The sequence below is a fragment of the Lutzomyia longipalpis genome, chromosome 4, assembly GCF_024334085.1.
Source record: "Lutzomyia longipalpis isolate SR_M1_2022 chromosome 4, ASM2433408v1".
In the NCBI taxonomy this organism is placed as follows: domain Eukaryota; kingdom Metazoa; phylum Arthropoda; class Insecta; order Diptera; family Psychodidae; genus Lutzomyia; species Lutzomyia longipalpis.
The window spans coordinates 16,754,367-16,775,946 of NC_074710.1; the positions used below are offsets into that span (position 1 = coordinate 16,754,367).

General features: G+C 34.4%; 2 protein-coding genes across 14 annotated transcripts in view; one reads left to right on the top strand and one right to left on the bottom strand.

Annotated features, from left to right (window-relative positions):
- The window catches only part of LOC129795290 (optomotor-blind protein), a 49,482-nt gene extending 46,302 nt beyond the window's left edge, over positions 1 to 3,180 (bottom strand). For 7 of the 13 annotated variants that reach the window (XR_008751110.1, XR_008751111.1, XR_008751109.1 and 4 more), the window contains exon 1: positions 1,736 to 3,180. Coding sequence is in view for 4 of the 13 variants with exons in the window: in XM_055836385.1 (XP_055692360.1) it covers positions 1,736 to 2,229 (494 nt within the window). In the remaining 9 variants the exon portion in view is untranslated. The remainder of the gene's footprint in view (positions 1 to 1,735) is intronic. The other 6 variants (XR_008751113.1, XR_008751114.1, XM_055836389.1 and 3 more) reach the window with 2 other exon arrangements.
- The window catches only part of LOC129795284 (toll-like receptor Tollo), a 650,843-nt gene that overhangs the window by 394,671 nt on the left and 234,592 nt on the right, over positions 1 to 21,580 (top strand). The window lies entirely within an intron of this gene.

The following is a 21,580-nucleotide window of genomic DNA, read 5'->3' on the forward strand; positions in this document are numbered from 1 at the left end:
TTTCCTTTTTGCTATTAAACATTATGTAGCATTTTTTTATCACAAAAATTAAATTGAGGTTATGTAATAGGAAAATTTTCTTTTCGCAAAATATATAACCTAACTCACCTAAAGTTTTAAGCGATGAAGATTTTCCGCTACAAAACACTTAAAATTAAATTTCCATGTGAATTTTCAGCTAGAACATTATTTTATAGCCTAAAGGGAAACTTCTGGAAGCTTTTCTTTGCTAATTTATTCCATAATTCTCACTTTTTTCGGGCACCAGAATAAAAATTAGGTTATGTTGAAACGAGAAAATATACCAGATATGTCAAAAAAATGCTTCGCTATCCGTTCTGAACCATTTTCAGAATTTTCTAGCATTTACATTATTTTATATGTTTTATATTAAGAATAAATGGTAATGATAACGTGAACGAGCAGGTTGATTTTTTTGTTCTAAAAATTCTGAAAACTTCATAATACATGTATTTAGCTAAAATCTTCTCTGTGACAGAGCACTTAAAAAAAACTAGAATATTCTAAATATCCTTCTACTTATTTCTTATTTTTTTTAATTTTTGAAAATTTTATTTCTCCTGACATGATATTTTTCATAATCTTTATAGGATAATAATATCTAAGAATGTTCTATTCGTTCTATTGTCAATATCAAGATTAATAGAATAGAATATTCTAGATATTCCATTTTCTTGTCACTATCAATCTCAAATCATTTCAAATTGATTCCAACACATTTTAGAAATTTAATAAATAAAAATTTATTAATCATATATGAACACCTCACGAGTCAGCAATCAAAATTGGCTGAAAAAATGTTGGAGAAGTTTTCCTACCGGGTAAATGTCAAACGCAAAAAGAGTGGCAAATTGTTACAGCGTACAGAATTGAGAACTGTCAGTGGACGCCGATGTGCGTCAAGCCGTCCTGGATGTGTTAAAATATTCTTTTTTTCTCAATTTTTTAAAAGTTTCAAAAGAAATAAAACTTTTGAATTTCTTTTTGGGTTTTGTTAGCGATTTTAGAGGTTAATTTTTAAAAATTAAAACAAAAGAAATCCCGAGAAGTGTTTAAGGCAAAACTCTTATCAATTTAAATCTCTAAAAAAATTTAAAAAAAAAACAAGAAAATTCTTTCTTCATGACTAAAATGTAAATAAGTTTATCCACCCATAAAATGATTAAAATCTGATTGTAAAAGTTAAAAATCACTCAATTCACTTTTTATTTACTTTCAAAATTAACTATTCTTACTTCTCACTTCGTTAAATTTCAAAATTGTATAAACAAATAATTAATCCTGGGCAAAATGAAACACTAAAATCTAACAAAATACCCAATAAAACGTCACTTCACTGATTTTTTTAAAAGTTAACTTCAACGAAGAATAAATCAAAAGAATATTTGAATGCACTGGTAAAAATGAAACACAAAAAACTAGAAACTTTCCAATAAGATATTTTATTAAATCAAAAAGTCTTATAAGAAATTAAGATCAACTGAATACTTGAGAAAATGATTACAAATCTGGTCTTAGAAAAAAAAACCTAAATCTGTTTCAGATTCACAAAATTAATCACAAAACTGCCAAAAAATAACTTTTTAAGGATTTGACATGGGAGTTTCGTGGCTTTGAATTCCTAAAAGTTTGACTGAGATTTTGAGACGAGTAAGGTGTAGTCGAGTAAGTAGCTCCTATAGGTGAATAAAAGTAAAGGAGTTGGATCCCTCACCTGCCACTCTTCGTGATGACCATTTCCGTGCCCAATTTGTGAAATTTCTCCCAGAGATCCTTCCCCTCGAGGGTAACTTTTGGATCATCCACAACACCGTCGTCATCCGGCTGGATGGTACGTAGTGGTCGCATGGCGGGATGTAGTTGGTGGGCAACGGACGCCAGGACAACGTCCTCGGCAGTGGTGTACTGACTATTTAGCTGATGATGGACGTGCGGATGGGGCGCTGTGGTGAGTTTTGGTAGTATGGCACTGGGATAGAGGTGCGAATGGGGCGTCTGCCCGGTGCCCGTAAGGGCAGCCAGTGCTGCCGCCGGAAAATAGGAGGATGGTGGTGATCCTTGTCCCTGAAGTGGTGCACCAGCTGTCAGCAGCGACGATACGCTGAAGTCAGTGGGTCGGGACAGTTGCAAGAATGGATGATAAGCCATTCCTTGGGCAGAATTGCTTATTCTGGCAGACTGATGTGATTCTATTATATCGTATCTCATCACAAAAATTCCCACTTTGAGAAAATTGGACACGAACGCGTTTTTATTTTTTTTCTTGGATTGGAAAATCCTTTTTTTTTCTTTTTTATTTTAACTATGTGTCCTAGTTTTATTCATAGCACATTATTTTTTGTTCTTTTGCACACAGTTCACAAGGAAAATTATGTTCTAGAGAATTTTTCTTGAATTTTCCTGTATGTATTGGACGCACGTTATAGTGCGAACGGGCAGCTTTTTCAATGAGGAAAATGTGAAATCCCGAATTTTTCTCAAACACAAAATTCCTCTAAACATTAATGCATCATAAATTCTACATTAATCACAGATTTTTCATTTAAAATTCACAATGTCCGGCGATATATAGTTGAAGGGGTTGGCGTCAGAAATTTTTTGCAATTTGCCGCCGTATCACTGCGACTTTTTACCCCTTTTCCATTTCATCCACATCTTCATGTCACTCCATACATTTGGTACAACACTGGGATCCATTTTTATTTTACTTCACAAACAGAAAAATATTTTTATTTTCCAACTTTCACGCACTTGAAACTGCTGAAAAGTTTTAAAATCTTTTTTTTGCTCTCCCTCAAAGTGTAATTTTAACCGATTTTTCCGGAGAGCGCCGGGAATGGTGTTGTAGTTTTGTAGTAGTTATGTTTAAAAAAAAATATGGTAGGATAGTGCACAACTAGTTTTTATTACACGAAAAAAATTGGAGTGAGAGTGTACACTGCACACGAAAAAAAATCCAGAGCGGAGATTGAACCGAAATGCAAAAATATGCGCAATGTTGAGGTGGAAACAACAACTGCGTGGCGCGACACAACGGACACACTATAAACCTTAATGCCGGTCGGTAAGAAACTGGTTAGCACATCAACAATATTTCCTGTATTTGTTGTCTGGTTTTTGGTGTCTGCAATCACACCTCGGGGTGTCAAGCTGATGCCGACCGCACCCGTTTCTAGCCACTCCCAGAATGTGTTATAATCGACGCGGATTGGCGTGTCTCAACCAATGGCAATCTCTAAAATCGTCACACTCACGGTGCCAGAGTTGTGCTTTTGTCGAAGCTCACTTTTTTGTTGTTGCATTGGGGGCTTGGGTGTTGTTGCTGTCATCCGCTGCTGGTGTGTTTTTCGGTGCCTGTTGTCTCTGTATGTGCCAACACCGTCGTCTGTGTGGTGTTGGCAATATGATATCGGGTGGAATCCCACATGTGTGTATATATGTATGGTTGGCCTCTTACAATACCCACTTTTTTCCCTCATCGCCTCTTTTCTCCCTCTCTCACTCACACTCACTACAATTCTCCCACATTTCTCACCATATTCAAACCCCGCACCGTTCGCTCTCGCATCAACACTATTTGCTGCTGCTCATCCAAACTCGCCTGAGAAGTTCGGGGAGAGTCTCTTGGGTACAAACGCGCGGGATGGGTGTTTGTCCATATGCACAATTTTCATTTAGAACTCTCCCCAAAAGTTCAAATGGGTCTCCAAAATGTCGTTTATTCCCTCTCTCTCTGTATGTGTGCAGGGGTTAGTTTTTTTTACTACACTTCTCTTCTGCTATGTGCTACAAGATGTGACATAGATTGGGCAGGAGGGGGAATGTCCTTTTTCATCAACTCCTGTGAGGGATACCGCACTACACCATATAGCTGGAAAAAAAGCATCGCACTGAGATAAAAAACTTTGACCCCCCACCCGCCATGATTAAATATTGATTCACGTCGAGATAACAATGTTTAGAGGTTAGTTTGGATGTTGAGGTTAGAGATTAGTAGTAATTGAGGTTATATTTGTGTAAAACTATACTGTACTGCACATCTCAATTTCATTTTCAATGCTATTGATTTGGGAGTTTTATTATTAAATAAAAATTTGTATCTGGTTGTTTCTTTTATTTTCATTTATAAACTTATTTATTTTGTTGATACTATTAGATTGATATTTTATTTTTGATTAATAGTTTTGAACTGCTTAACTTTGTCTATTTTACAGTGAATTTATTTTGGTATTATTTACGTACCTTAACTAAAATCTCAGTTTTTAAGAGTTTTTTGTAGAATTGAAAATATAGATTAGTTTTCTTTGAAAAATCGAAAAATTTCAAGAAAAAAATGAAAACATTGATTTTCAGCGTTTCATTTTTACCAGTACTATTTTAGCCGTTTTAGCTGTTAAGTCAATTAAGATTAAAATTGTTTAACTGATTTGGTACGGAGGATGCTTTATCCACTAAAAAAGTCTATCTTTGATAGAGAATTTAGAGGAAAACTCTCATGAAAAGCCCGAAATTCTCTATTAAATAGAATTTAAACCGATTTAGTTGATTTTTTACGCAACATCGCTGTAAAAAAAATGTAAGAAAAATCGTAGAAAATCTTGAATAAATAAAAATCTATAACTAACAGAAAAATTATTCAATTATTTCTCTTGCAAACTTATTTTTTTAGAAAGAAAGGATAATAAAGATAAAACGATTTTTTGGGTATAATGTTTAAAAAAAAAACATTTAAATATATCATTAAGAATAAGGAAAACATGCAAAAAAAATCTTGGTCATAAGAAATATTTTTAAAGAAAAAAATTAGAATTTATTAAAATTATATTTATCTAAGTTTTGGTTGAAAGTAATCATGTGCATTGATTTTTTTTGCCTTATTTATTTCAAGAATAATTTTAAATAAATTTTTAATAACAATCTCACTAACTAAGAATATTTCACAGTCAATTGGATATTTTAATTAAAGGTTTGTTTTTCCTGTTTTTCCCAAGCAACAATCGTGATTTCATTTTTAAAGTAGAGCTGTCTAGTTAGGAGTTTGTATTAAGTTTTCAAATTAAATTTTTGAGCAGTTTTTAAAGCAAAAAATTATTACGACTGAAAATACTAATTTCTTATCAAAAAAATTATCCTTATGATATGAATGGAAGAATAATATTTGAATAATTATAAAGATGAAATTCTATTAAGTAAATTGTATAAGATAAAATGAGAAATTTTTTATGGGGAAAACGGATAAACTCCTTTTGTGAAATCGCTACAAAAAATAATTTTTCAAAGCATTAACTTTTTGACCTTTTTTTTATCTTATTTATTATGAGAGGATCCAAGTCAGACCTTTTGAACTTATTTCCATAAAATTTCTGATTAAACCTTTATATCGTCGGACGAAATTGTTTATTGTTGCCAATAAAGTAAGGGTTAAGCAAAGTTCTCAATTTGATGGAAAACATTCCATTTTATTCTTTCTCCCACTGAAAACTTCACCAAAATTAACAGATTTCCAATAAGAATTTTTAAGGGAAAATTCAAATAAGATCAAGGCAAATTTGAGTGCAAATGATCCAATTTAAACCGTCCTTCCCTATTAGAAAAAGAAGAAGAACAAAAGGGTTTTGATCAAACAGAGGGTGTTAAATTCACCTTTCTCCGCTGACAAGAGCAACCAAGTTTAATTATATAGCTTGTCTTAAGGACACAACCTGCCGCAGTTTATTGAATAAATCATTAAATATTCTGTCATACACCCCGTTGAAAGGACTCAAAGGATGTCAACGATGAATGTTTGATAAGCAAAACTCCCGCAATTCCTCTCTTAAAGAAATCTCTTCTGTTTGATATTTTTGCGTGTTTTTGATTGAAAATTTTTCCTCAGTGTTCCTCACATTTTGCCTTGGCATATATGTATAGCAATTTCCTGTGAGCTTAAATTCTATCTATTCGCCCACACTATGGGTTTGAGAGAGATATTTTCCGGAGTGTGGCCAAAGAGGAAGCTCCTCCGCTTTCTAGGATGCCATCTCAAGTGTTTTCTGCAGGAAGGGGGGCGGGGGGCTCATCAATGTACATACATATAAGAGCAGGGAAAAGGACGAGGACATAGCACAAACGAGACGTCGTATCCAATCCATTCAACCATTTTTTTTGGGCAGAGGATGTCGATGTCTTCTGTGTGGCTGATGAGAGAGCTCTGGGGCTAAAAATGGAAATTGAGGCGTTTTCACTTCTTTTTTTCAAAGTGAGAAAAGGACCACAGAAGAGTCTCCTGTCGTCCCTAAAATATCCTTCATGACACGCAAAAAAATGCAGAAATCTGATCCGATGGGTGAGAAAGAGAGGAAAATTCCGAACAAACTGACTGCATTGTATGAAGAACACCCAATAATTTCCATCAAAGCCATTTGGAGAAGTAAAGACGAGAAAAAAAATCACAGCTAAAGAGAAATTTTTCTGAATGGAAAGAGGGAATTATTTGGAGAAATGGACCCCATTTTTCGACCCACACACATATGGATAAATTAATAGGAATGGATTTTCATCAATATACTTTTTTCCACTCATTTCCAACATCATCGGTATAGGACTGAATGAGAGCTGAGGCAGATTGAATTTCCTATATTCAAAAAGTACCAAACTATAGGTTTGTGTGCTTGTTCTTTGTACAATGAACAAGCTGCGTTATGTGAAAAGAATAGTTTTCACATTGAAATGGACATCCCAATGAAGGTCAATGGTAGGATCTGAAAAGGCTATTAATTTACACAAAATGGCGATAATTTGATGGATTTTTTAACGATAAAACATCTTTTGTACGGAAAATCTGATGAGAAATTATATTACATACATAGAAGATGCGAAAGTTTACAATTTCAATTGATTTTGGAATCAAAGATAAATAGAAGGAGTTTATTCATTTTTGTACATCTCAGGGTATCAATGGATGAAGCAAATGCAGCATGGATATTTCAGACAGAGAATCATAATGCATTTAGGCAATATATGGGGAATAATCATACACAATTTTTTCATTATCAGCTTATTGAGAAACAGGGGGAAATATACAAATGCATAATGCCCCCATTCAGCCCATTGTACATCGTTTTGCGTTTGAGTGCATGAAGCAAAAGCATCAGTGCACCATTGATGAATGTGTCTATAAAATGAATGAACGCATAGCATAGCATCATATTCAAAGGAGATGGTACCTAATGCTCAAAGTTATAATGATTTTCATGTCATAGAGCATATGCTTTATGAACGAAGATAATATGAAGAGAATTTGAAGCGTTTAGATATTATTTTAAATTTTTTTTTAAGCTAAAACCACGGTCCAGGTATTACCTAGTCCTATACAAACGGCTAAATGTCGCCTCTTATCCGCATTGGCGACCGTGCTAAAACTATCATTTGTGTGTTGGATGTGTTGAGAAAATTAAATGCAATTAAAGGTGAAGAAGATCCTTTTAACCCTCCGATTGTCATTAGGGGTAGGTAATAGACCCCATGACAATGAGCGTGATTTTTTTGCCCACAGCATACGGAAGGTTAATAATTTTTATTTTCAATTCTTTCACCAAAAAAAGTTTTTTTTTTAAACTTGTCCAATGCGTCCAGCTCATCTCATCCTCTCATGAGACCCATTGAAAGTAATTCCTGGATGGCAATTTCTTAATTCTCGTGCTAAATTGCTGCATGATGACCCTGTTTGAGTGATGTGTTTGAATGGTGTTTTTGGGCAAATGTGTGCGACAAGTTGCACAAGCATAATAAAAATTGTCCTGGGAGGACCATTAAGGGGTCCAGCATGAGTCATAGGGCGCATTATCTCAATTTGCCAATGGTGTGGGGATGCGATAATAAATATGTTTTCGGAAGTTTGGGGTGTACGACGGGTCTCTCTCATTCCTTCCAACACACTCCAGCAGAGAGTGAGGAAAATTGCGCACTCTTTGAGGGGTTGCATGCAATCCCTAACACCCAACATCATGTTGGTTCAATGCGATGATTTTGCAGGAACAACTGCTGGGCGATGCTGAAATATATATCAAGTCAGATTCACCCGCACTTTCCACACCAACTAACGTTGAGTATCTATTTCGGTCCGAGAGAGACGACCAAAATGTTATACGGAGGATTTTTCCAAAGAGCGCACCATGTGCCACAACCATAATAATTGTGTGTGACTCCTCGCGGGCTTGTGGTGCAACGCGGGTTTTCATGGCCTGGTGCAAAGGGGTGCAACGCTTCATTAAATTTATTTGCCAAATTGAATGAGCTACATGCACGGAAAGATGCAGCGTTGGACAATGAGATTCAACCCCCGGCATGAGGAGGAGAGAGGGTGGCTGCGTGGGTTGGGGGTGGAAGTGTCAATTGCGTTGCGTAAGGCAATGTTATTAAACAAATTGAAGTCAAAATAAGGGATGTATAGCGGAGCTGAAACGGAAGGAAGTTGCAAAAGATATCACGTGGCTTTCTCAATGATACCAACCACCCTTCAAAGCGACGCGCATTTTGGTGCAATTTCTCCATCCGGCACCACCGTGGGGTTGCTTTTGAATTTGCCTCCCCCGGAAAACCCAAATCCAATCCACGGACGTCCCTCAAAGGCAGCCAAAATTGAGATGGGAAAATGCATTTGCAACTTTGGGCGATATATTTCTTTTCACAGACACATTTTTTGTCCTCATTTTTCGACCCTTAATGGATTAAGAGGGTGGTGGCACAGAGCCGGGCACAAATGTTTGACGATTTTGGCTGATGGCACTTAATGTTTTGTAAAGTTAATTCTTGAATATCCTGTGCGCAAGAGGAGGCACAATATAGGCAGGGAACGGCAAAGATGCAATGAATTTTCTTTTTATTTTCATTCTTTTACATTACTTTACTGAAAATCATTTATTGATAATTTATAGAGAAAAAGGGATCAATTCTGATGGAAATCCTACAGCTTCAAAGTTTTTTTTTTAAGATCTTGACAGTTGATGTTTCTAAATCGTTCTTTTGTAATGATTTAAAAGAAAAATAAAGGATTTTTTATTAGAGAAAATAGTCAGAAATATTTTCAAAGAGCCCTCAAAAGTGATTTTTCCTTCAAAAGTACGATTAAGAAAGAAACAAACTGTCAAAATCTTAAAAATCTCATAACTAACAAACTGTAAGAAAAGAAAATTTTTAACAGAATTGATCCCAAAATTTTCTTTTCAAGTTTAAGTGTATAAAACATATGCTTCTATGCTTCGATTGATGACCTTTTATCTTGAAAACATTGATTAAGCATTGATGCATATCAATGATCTTTTACGATCAAGAAAGATTTATTTAAAAAAAAAGGATTCTTCTGCTCTAAAAAAAAGGAAGTTTATTGAAAGATTTGTAGAAGTTATTAAAAGATTACATAAAATTATATATTAATTTCACAAAATATACAATCTCTAACAGTTTTCCCACCACTTGGCCTTCAGAGGATTAATAATGACGTCGGAAAATTCATTCAAATACCCGCTCAAGGGATTAAACAAAACAAAATTTAAATAAAAACCAAAAAAAATCCCAACTTTTATTGACTCAATAATTAACATATCGAAAGAATCGGTTGATTTTTTTTTTCATTATTTAATTTAATAATAGTCTATTGAAACCACCAACGGTGTGCTCGTCCAACAGATGCCATCATCACCCACCACACAATGCGGACAAAAGGTTTGCACATAAGAGGTAATTTTCACGTCTGATTAGCATGGCGAGAAGCGACACCAACGTTAAAAAAATAAAAATGAGGCAAAAGAATGAAAACCCCAACACTATTTGAAGATCAGGCGTTTTTTTTAGTTAGTAATTTATAGGAATAATTTATTGTCAAAACATTTGAGGTGATATTGAAGCGTGAAGGAGACCTTTTTGTCACCGATATTCCCAACAGGTCGCCCCCTCTTGAAATTTATACACACACCACACACATTTTTTTGCCCCACAAAAAAAACCTTCTTCTCACAGCCCGTAGTAATAATTAAGTAGGTATTAAACGGAAGCCACACCTAGGAGTCATTCATACGCCGAAATATGCATTTTTTTCCCGTGTCGCGCGGAGAATGGCGCAATAAAAAAAAATAAGAAAAATTCGGCGGGGGCGCGAGGAGCCAAAAAAAAAAGAAACCTATTACACGGTATTTGAGAGATAAGTGGCTTCTCATAGGAAGAATTTTCTTTGAAGGTTAAATAAAGAGAAATACATATCTACATACAATATAAAATTTTAGGGGAGGCTGGGGTGTCACCCACACTTTTTGCTTCTTTATAGCTTTGATGACTTATCAATTTTATTTTAACACTCTCCCATGGTGAGATTGATGTCTATTAAATTCTAATGCCATTTTACGCATTCATGATTCCTTGCTTTTAATTCCTCGCGCGCGAGTGAAAATTGTTTGCTGATGGGGGTGGTGATAGGAAGGAGGACATTCACACTACGCTCTCATCGTCTAAAATTTGCAAACAACGATGGGATTTTTCAAGGAGGGTTGTGTGACTGTAAATTGCTTCTGCGGGGAGTGAAAATGCGATGTGACTCATGCAATTTGTGCATTTTGTCTCTCAATTTTCTTCCATCGACTCCTGCCCCGGGTCGGAAAGACCTCTAGGGATGAGAGGGGGGTTGAAATTCTTCCACCCATCGCACTCTTGCAATTTACCAACACGTATTACCTACATGTGGAAAGAACATCCACAACACATGGTTTTATGCGATATTATTTCAACCCCCAAATGCGCGCGATTGTACCCCGGAATATTAGGGCGCAATTTGAAACGGAGCCTGTGGGTGGAAGAGAAAAAATTGACCCGTTTAATGGGGCAGAAAAGGCAAATTTCACACAATGACACAATTTTACGCTGGACAGGATAATTGATTCCTTGTGATGGAAATGACGCAGGGAGAGAGATTTTTCTTCCGTTTTTCCGAGAGCTCCTTTTTTCCTCCTCCCTGACAAATGCCAAAACCACCAGAGCCCGGTCAAGATGAACACACGCATTAGATGATTGATTTATGATGAGAGAAGAAAATTAAATCTTTGTAGGTTTTGCAAATTGTATGATTTATAATGAGCACTTTGAGCATCAAAAATGGCATCGATAACGGTTATAAATTCAAAATTCAGACTTTGCATTTGATATATAAATTGAAAATTTTATAAGGAGTTTTCTTTAAAAATAATAAGAAATCACGGTAGGGAAAATTCTTCAATTTAGAGGAGTTTATACATTTTAAGGCTGTTTTATACGAATAAAAAAAATTTAATAATTTAATATTAAAAAAACCTGTCACTGTTATTATTAAATTTATTTTATTTAGGTAACTTACGTCACTATACCGTAGTTTTTTTGTCTCTTATAATGCATAAAACATTAAAAATATCTCGTCATGACTTCTGAAGAAACATCATCGTGAATGATTCATGTTTATTTACGGGTTTTGAGGAGATAAAAATGCTCTGTTGACGTCATTATTTTACATTTTTGCATAAAGGAGTTCATGCATGGGCCATGTAAAAACTTCCTCTATCGCTGAACAATTTTGACCCATTTCATCTTGTAGAGAATCAAAAGACATTGTAGAATCGCGAGAGAAATACCCCAATATCCACTGGGATCACATAGAAAATTGTAATAAAATATTGCCAAAAAATTCAAATATATTGCGACGCCATTTGCAATTGAAGATGAAATGGGTCAAAATTGTTCTGCGACAGAGGAAGTTTTTACATGGCCCGTGAATGAACTTTTTTCAGTAATTTCAGAATTTTTTCATTGTAAGATAGAGTTTAGAAAAAAGGACTTTATGCATTTTGTATGGGAAATTTCTAGTAGATCGTTTTTTTAAATTATTTTTCAGAAAGACTTTAAAATAATATTCAAATTTTAAAGGACTTTATTCATTCATGTATTGAGTACCTGCCCTGGTATCATACCTATAATCCCTATAATATATTTTCTTCCAACCAAGATGGAAATTATTCTTATATTCTTTTTAACCTCAATTTGTGTCATTTAGCACTAAAGCCCACGTTTGTGGCATAAACGAGGTTTAGTTAATAATAATTATACATTGAGTGAAACATCTTATTATGCTTACGGTCACAGGTTTTGTGCCGCGATGATTGCAGCAATAAAGAACGCGCATCTTCCAATTATCACCACACCAGCAGCAGCAGCATGAGAAAAAGTATTCTTTATTTTATTGAAAGTAAAAATTGCGCACGCGGATCGCGAGGACATGTATAATTCCTAGGCGATCATTCACATTGATGCGCAATTAATTTTCCCTCCAACAAGAATGAGGTGATTCGCACACACGTTGGAGGTGAGATGAAAGGCAAAACTTTTGCCTACCTATATGTGATTCTCAAATGGAAATTATTGAATATTATCCGTCACTTTATACTTGCTTGCACACGCTCCTTGCACCAGCGGGTTTCTCTAATGTGGCGTCTTTATTGTTTACTATGTATGTAGGTATGTATCTAGTAGTAAAAGTATGAGACACTCGCATTTATTTTAATAATATGTCATCAATATTACCTGCTTCTTACGTGGATGATACCTACATACGTACATGTATGTGTCGCATATGTAGCTCTATTTTTTCTTCTTCTTCTCTTCTAAGAACTACACCCTATAACGGCTAATTTTTTTTCTCAAAACTTTAATTTTTTTCCTCATTTCGTTATACTTTCTTATGGGATGTCTCTCAACCTCAATGTTATGCACATATATAGCGTAGATATGTTGCGTTTGCAGTTGCGATCTCATGTGTGCGTTATAAAACCCATCCATTTCGTAATTTATTATTATTTGCTATTGAAGTCAAACAATGCATGTCATTTGCTTGTCACTAATAACCGTCCACGCTTTTCTAAATTCAATGGCCACAATTTGTTGAAATCAACCACCGTAATAGCCGCACAGACACTCATTTCCACAAACACTCAGCGCACCGGCAAAATGCTACATATGTAGGTATTATACCTTACTATTAGTTTTTCGGTGTATCGTGCACAGAGCTCTTCTATGTACATACATAGGTAGCACTGAAAACTCCAACATTCGCAGCAAAAGAGAGAAGAATGAGAGTATAATTTTATTATATATTTTGTGACTATTATGGCAAAAGACGCCAAAGCAGCGGACGACGACGCATGGGAAAACACACCACAAAAGTCCCGCGCGTTTTTGGGTACGCTCCAGGGAGCACATCACGCATTTATTTGTTCACTTAACCAACAATCAATAATTATTCTAATTACGGGTCTTTCGAGATGACAATTTCTGTTGCTCCGCCATTTTTTTCCTTCTTTCTTCTTTTGGTTTGTCTATGTTCACCTCATTACGGATCAATTGTTCTTTTTTTGCACGTTTTCTCGCACATTTTCCCGGAAAAACTCCCCGCAAGTGTTGTCATGCAATCAAATGGAACATAAAGTTATGTAAAAGTTTACCAAAAAGATTTATAAAATGGGATTACTTCTTGATCTCTAACACTTTGTGGGTCCGGTAGTTTTAACCTCAAAATTTGACATCAATTTTCTCTCAAAAGAAAATACTCTTCCTAATTTTCTTTCAATAGAATTCCTCACACTTTATTACGGAGAGTTAATTAGGTTTTATTCTGTAACAATTTCACAAAATCAAATTGGCCAGTGTCCAGAAAAGTCTCCAAAGTGTTAAAGGACATTCATTGAAAATCAATAAAAAATGTGTGATGATTTCTTTAGAAAATGTTGGGAAAAAATATTATTTTTTCAATTAAATAATGAAGCTTTCAGTGTTTTTTATTGCATTTCATTTTTAATAAAAAGAAATCGTTAACATCGAAATAGTTTTACGACTCATTCCGTGCATAGAGTCCTTTTTCGTGCAGATGTTTGATATGTTGAATTTTTTTTAACCCAGTGTGTTCAAGATTTTTTTTTTAATCTAATTTTCGCGTTTTTTATTTAAAAGTTATCTTAAGAAGTCAATTTTGAATTAAAAATTCTTAAATTTTGCACCTTTTGCACAAAGAGTTCCAAAACTATTCCACTCTAACTGAATCTATTCAACTTTTCAGAAAATAAAAACTTTTTTTTTTTGCTTTTCATGCATTGAAAGAACTCATTGTTAAGAAATGGGTTCACTTATGGATTAAAGAAATATAAAAAAAACTACATTTTCTACTCTAAAACTGACTATTTGTCGCCTTTATAATACACATAAGTAGAATAAAAAATTTTAGGGTATTCAATTAACTTTTTATCCTACATATTACTAAAAATTCTTAAGAATAGAAATTCAAACCAAACTCAACGAGGACTTATTGGGGAAAAAGATGCAAATTGAGTCCAATTTTGACTTTCAGATTTCCTCATTTTCATCTCGATTTTCTTCATCATTCAAATAATAACTCCAAATAAAATTGAAGGAAAAAAATCAAACTGCCAAAAAAGAATTTCCTCGAAAATGGACTGAGGAGACTTTTAAAATTCATCTTGTTCATCTTGGTGAGTTCTATTTAATCAATTCTATCAGTTCACGACCCCAATTAGATAGTCTCTTTCTCCTCTTGGTCGTGTACTACCTACATACATATGTATATGTGAGATGGAATTGCTCTCGGAATGAATGGTGCATTAAATTCCCTCAACTTGCCAATTGGCATCAAATTTCTCTCGTTGAGGCGCAATCTTCCACATCAATTTACTTCCCTTTTTACGCCGCCATTCCAAGAATTTTCCCGGGGAGAAAATTTCCTCTCGGATGCGATGGGGCGGCGGTCTTGCGGGAGGGTGGGGAGGCCTCCTCGAGGATAAAATATCATTTTGGATATGTGTGGCTGTGGCAGGATCATTTTGGACCAAACTGAGTCCTTGTCACGCGCATCACCAATTGCTCAAATCGATTTTTATCTCTTCTCTCCTTTTGTGTTTTCTGGCTATATGTATGCGGTGGGAGCTTCTCTCTGCGGGCAAAAAAAAGGATATTATGTAGGAGGATGTCCTCGCAAAACATTCACAAAGATGCTTCCAAAGTGTGGCAAAGAAAAAGAACTTTTGAAGAAGAAAAAAAATCAATTTTTCCTTTTTCCCTCTTAAGATTCTTGTTTTAGCAAAATATATTTTAAAAGCTGAATTGATTTTTCTCTCTCTCTTTCTCTGAATTAATTTATACTTGGATGTTCTCTGAAAAGTGTCTCTAAAAGTTCTTTAAGAATTTTTGGGGGGTTTTCTCGATGAGACAACCACACCTCCGCAATTTTTATGCGCTTCTCTCTCAAAGAATTTTCTTCCTTTCCAGGAGATTTTCTTGGAATTTCCTCATAAAATTTCCCACTAAATCGATACTTTTATTGTCGCATTTTGTTTCAACAACCCAGTTTATTTGCTTGGAGAGGATATGCTGACCAAGCTTTTTGTCATCCTTCTTCCTTTTCTCCGGCGCAATATTTCTTTTGACTTTCTTTTTATGGATTTGAAAAAAGACTCTTTTTTATTAATCAATAGAAGCTCGTTTTTATTTAAAAGTTCATATTAAACTTTTTTATTGAAACGATTGAAGCAGTATTTGTTTCAAGATGGCGGAGGAGGCGTCATGCACTTAGAAACATAACCTTACAGAAAGATTCTTTGATTGATCCAACACATTTTATGTTTTACTGATTCGTTTAGCTTTTTAGCAGCTTAATTTATTTCTCAAAAAACTTTTCTGTGTTAAAATTTTGTTTTCAGCCTCTTCTGGTTAACCCTTGGAGGACTTTGCTAGCTACCGTATCCAATTCGATCATTTTTAACACTGGAGGACAAAATTGGTAGTTGCTGCCAATTTGACTTTTTTAAACAGCCACAAATTAAAATCTATCCAACTTATCTTTATAAATTCTACATCTATGTGTAGGCGGATTCAAATACTAGAAGTTCATCAAAAGAAAATTAGAAAAAAAAAACGTTTTCTTTATACTAATAGAAAATTAAGCTCAAAGTTTGAGGTTAGAAATTCATGTCCTTCAAGTCTTAAATCGTTAAAAAAGTCAAAGAAAAATCTTATCTATCTTGATAAATTCTACATATTTCTTTTGTCAAAAGAACAAATTGAGAGAAAATTAAACTTAATGTTTGAAGTTAGAAATATCTGATACTTCAATAGTTAAACATTACATAATATAAAAAAAATGATTAATAAAATGAGCAAAACTGGCATTTTACAAAGAAATATCATTAAAAAATTTATTCATTTATGATTTTCGCGTGAAAAAAAATATCGTGAAAACATCAATTGCCCAATGTTTCATGTTACCAAGATGGCCACAAAAAATTCAGTTAAATCTCTTTGTCTGAAATACTCAAGAAATATTTCGTCTTTTGCTTCAAGATGGCAGACTTAGCGTCACTTTGATTCACCATAACCTAACAAACTAAACAAGCGTCCTTTTAAAAAAAAAACTCCCTTTTAACCCTTTGATGCTATAGCTGAGCATGAATGGAGGAAGAATAATAAAGTAAACAGGTAATGAGTTAAACATGCAGAGTTGCTCTTTAAATGAATGAAGAAAAAAAGAATTAAATTCAATGTGGTTGAATATTGATTGTCTCTTAAGGAAAAAGCTTTTAATGGTGCAAAAAGCATTGCACACGAGAGCAAGTACGAGGCATAGGAGAAATAATTGATTCAAGAATTGCTTATCTCCTTTTTTTCTCCTTTTCCCCCGGCACGGGAGACTAATTAAGCAAAAACGACGCGCGCGCGGGGGAAAAAACGACAAAACGCGATGAAGTGGATGGACAAACAAATCAAAAGAAAAGCAAAAAAAAAAAAAGAAGAATTAATTCTCAGAAAAATCACCAATTGATTTTTCAGAAGAAAGAGAGGCTTCCATTGGAATTTTTGGTGTGCCACCGCACAGATAAAATGCTATAAAAGGTACCCTTCTCGCAGCCCAGAGAGCTCCGTCGAGGAATATAATGTTGTGTGGGGCAATTGAAAGAAGCACAAAATCGCCAATGCAAAATGCGGAATCGCGCAAAGAAGGAAGCCTCAAATGGCGCCTATTTTTGAGATGTCGCTCCGTTGCGGAATTCGCGAAAGAAGGCGCAGCGCGGGAAAAAAGAACGTCCAAAAAGGAGCACATGCACGGTGCGGGGAAAAAAAGCAAAGCACACAGCCAGAAGGAAAATAATGAGAATTGCAGAGAGAAAAAGAGACAATGGGAGACGATGAAATGATCAGTGATGGGGCGCGCGAAAAAAAAAAAGAATAAATACGGCATGTGGAAATATTCAAGGAGGATCGATGTCATGCGAGGAAAGTCAACCAATAATGGAGGAGCTTCGGGATGCGAGGAAAAATGATGAATTGTGCAAAGAATTCCTGGGCTAGTAGAGCGAGAAGAAAAAAAAAACGAGGAAATGCATAAAACGGAAAATTTCCGTGCAGGGCGCGAAGAAAAAACAGCTCCATTATTTTTGCAAGAAGAACTTTGTGGTCTTTGTGGTGATGGTGCAGCAATATTGGTTTTTCTCAATCGATTAACCATGATTAGATTAGATTTATTGTTAAAAATTCATGTCTATGGAATAAATTCCACTTTTAGACTATATAATACAATAAATTGTACAATAATTCATAGAGTTGCAAACGATTACAGTACAGCGGGGGGGAATTCAAAGTTTCTTACTTTTATACAATTCTTTAAAGTATTTGGAATTCGTGTGAACTACATTCTTCATATCAGTAGGCAAGCTATTATAATTTTTTATTGACATATATGGAATTGATCTTAAGCCATATTTTATTGTTCTTGGCTTTTTTGGAAAAACTACATCTCCCCTAGTACGTCTCCCCTGCATGAGAATTTCTACTTTTGATTGTGTGTGGATCATTTGATTTTTTATTTTATGTACATGTGTAATTTGTTCTATTTTTATTAGTTCTTTTAATGGGAGTATGTCTAATTCACTATATAAGATATTTGTTCTTGTAAGTCTATTGTACTTAAATATGGCTTTTACAATTTTGTTTTGAGATCTTTTTACCTTATTCAACAATTTATTACTTGCACATCCCCATATTGGGGCACCGTAATTTAAAATGGATTCGCAAAGGGAGTGATAAATTAAGAATTTAATATCATTTGGGATGGTTTTGTATCTATTCCTTCTAATTGTTCCGGTCAGTGCCGATAATTTTTTTATAAGTTCAATAATATGGTTTTCAAAAGTTAATTTATCATCTAATACAATTCCTAAATATCTAAAATTTGCAACTCTTTCTATGTTTTCATTATTGTAATATAATTGACTTCTTTGATGCTTTTTTCCAAAGTACATATATTTGGTCTTTTTTTGATTTATAGTGATTTTGTTTATATTTGCCCAATTTCCTAATTTATCCAAATCGGCTTGAGCTTTCTCCATGATCTCATGCTCCGTTCTTCCCTTGTGCAAGATGCAAATATCATCGGCGTAGATATATAGTCCACCACTCAATCCCGCTTCCTCCACATCATTCACAAAAATCGTGAAGAGGATGGGACCAAGGCGGCTCCCTTGTGGCACTCCAGCAGGGACGAGTGCTTTCCCAGATGAGGCATCAGAATAGTCCACTCTCTGACTTCTTCCGGTCAGATAGCTGACAATCCAGTCCATGGTTACGCCAACAAATCCACACCTGTACAATTTTTTCAGCAGGATCCCATGGTCCACAGCATCAAATGCTTTGCGTACATCTATAAAGATTGCCGCAGCATCCATCCCGTCATCTCGTGCTAATTGTATTTCACTAACAAGGTCGTACAGTGCTGCATTGGTGGAGGAATTCGGACGAAATCCGTACTGGTGTTTTGTTAGGATAGCATATTTCTCAAGATGCTCTCTCAATTGATTCGAGACCGCCGCCTCAAGAATCTTTGCAAGGACTGGGATTACATTAATTGGTCTATAATTGGACCAATCATTCGTGTCACCATTTTTGTATATGGGAGTGATTTTTGAGCTTTTTAAAATATCTGGAACTTTACCTTCAGAAAGACTTAAATTTATTATGGCATGGACTTCATTCACAATGTTTTCACTACATTTTTTAAACAATTCTGTTTTAATTCCATCAGGGCCAACCGAAGTTGTATTCTTTAATTTAGATATAATTTTTAATGTTTCATCCCTCCTTAATGGTTTAAATTTAAAAATATTGTTATTAACTGAAAACACATTTTTAATTAAATGATCACTGAACGTTGCTGTGAGTTCTAAGCCCATGTTTGCAAAGTAATTATTCATATTATCTAAAATTTTCACTTTTTCATTATTTTCTGCTTGCTCAATAGACTTAATTTTTCCTTTACTTTTCACTGTACCAGTAACCAGTTCATTCAATGTAGCCCACGTTTTTTTTATATCACAAATATTTTTATTGAATTTTTTATTAAAGTAACTACTTTTTATTTTATTTTTATAATTTTCTGCTTCCTTCCTCCAGTATAAATATTCAACTTTTAAGCTTTTATTAGATTTATCTCTCCTCCACTTATTATACCAATTATTTTTTCTAATTAGCAACACTTTATAATTTTCATCAATCCAGCTCATATTTGAATTTTTTCTACAATCAAGCACTTTAGTATTTTTATCTTGCACTTCCTTTAAATTCTGGAGGAACTGCAGTGTTCTTTTTTCAAGATCAATTTCAGTAGAAAACACTGGTGTATTTAACAATTGTTTATTTATACTAAAGTAATTTATTATTTTTCGCTTGATCACTGATTTTATCATACCACATTGAGACTTCCTTACAATACATCCAAAAATCACTGTGTGATCCGAGATATCTAAATTTGTGTAACACAAGTCCATCTTAACATCCGGATCATTTACATACCAATGGTCTAACAACGCATTGTCATTCCTTGTATTAGAATTCTTATTGCAAAGCATAAATCCAGATCTCATTAATGTACATAGTAGCTCACTTGCAGCAGCCTCAATATATTTGTCTTTGGAATTCACATCAATATTAAAGTCACCCACAACTAGTGCCCTTTTATTTCTAATTTTTAAAGTTTCACTTTCTAACAAGCTTTGAAAAACTTCTAGCTGTGATTTTTTGTAACCTGGAGGTCTATAAATGGACATAATCACCCATTTATCTCCTCCATCTTCTATCTCTATTGTCAGAGCACTATTTTCTTCATCACAAATCTTAGATATTAATCGACTAATTATATTTTTATTTACAAAAATTGCACTTCCACCTCCAGTTCTATTATTTCTTCCAGCATTGTAAAGTTCAAAACCACTAATATTTATAAATTTCTCCTCATTCACTTTAATCCATGATTCAGAAATTATTATAAGATCAATTTTAATTTTTCCAATTTGCGTTAACGCTTCAATTTCATTAAGTTTATTTTTCACACTTCTTGCGTTTAGGTAGACAATATTCCAATGTTAGGTAGACAATATTCCAATGTTAGGTAGACAATATTCCAATGAAAAAAAAAAAAGAAACAAACTTGCCCTGAAAGTTGAAAGAGTTGAAGGAAAATATTTAAGAAAATAAAACAGTGTAATTCATAAATGATTTTGCTTAAACAACAAAAAAGGACGCCATCAGTTTTTCAAATTAAACATGGAGGACGCGACACTTCTAACCTCAAAACTTTGACGTTAATTTTCTTTGAAAAAACGAAAATGTTTTTCGAAATTTTCTTTTGACGACCTTGAAGTTATTGAATTTCCTCACACAATTAATTAATAAAAAGTTAAACACATCTTAATTTTGATGATTTAAGAAATTACTGATAGTTATTGTGTCCAGCAAAAACGTTAAAACGTTTAAAACTCAAAATAATTCTTAGAAAGATTAGATTATTTTTCTTTCAATTTTTCTTTCAAACTTTTTTTTAATATTTTAAAACTTAACGACCTTAGCCTTTTCAAGCCACAAGGCCAATTCTTTCAAAGTAATGTTGCTAAAAAGCTAAAAAATATCAGTAAAACATGAAATGTGTTGGATCAATCAAAGAATCTTTTTGTAAGGTTATGTTTAACCTAAGTGCATGACGCCTCCTCCGCCATCTTGAAACAAATACTGCTTCAATCGTTTCAGTAAAGACAATAAAGAAAGGATTTCGTGTCTGTTCAGCTATGCATTTCTACACCGTTGGTCCGATCGCGAAGAAATTTGGTACAGAGACTACTGATACCAAGCAGTTTTCACCAAAGATATTCATTTGCCCCCCAGAGCCCCCCTTCGTAGCGCCCCCATATAATTTTCATGCTTTTTTGAGTACTTTTTGAATTTGGCGCCATTTTTGGTATTATATGCTCAAGAGAAAATGAGATGGATGCATTTTACCGCTATCCGTCTCCCTCACACTTTCAGTTTTTCGCAATTTTCTCGCGTTTTCCGCCGAATTTTCCGGAGAAATTGTGTTTTTTGTGACTAGGAAAACACTTTTGAATTTTTGGCATCAAAAATTCCAAAAGTCACGAAAATCCATTTCCGGGAAAAAAAGTGCGTGTAAAATCCCCAACCG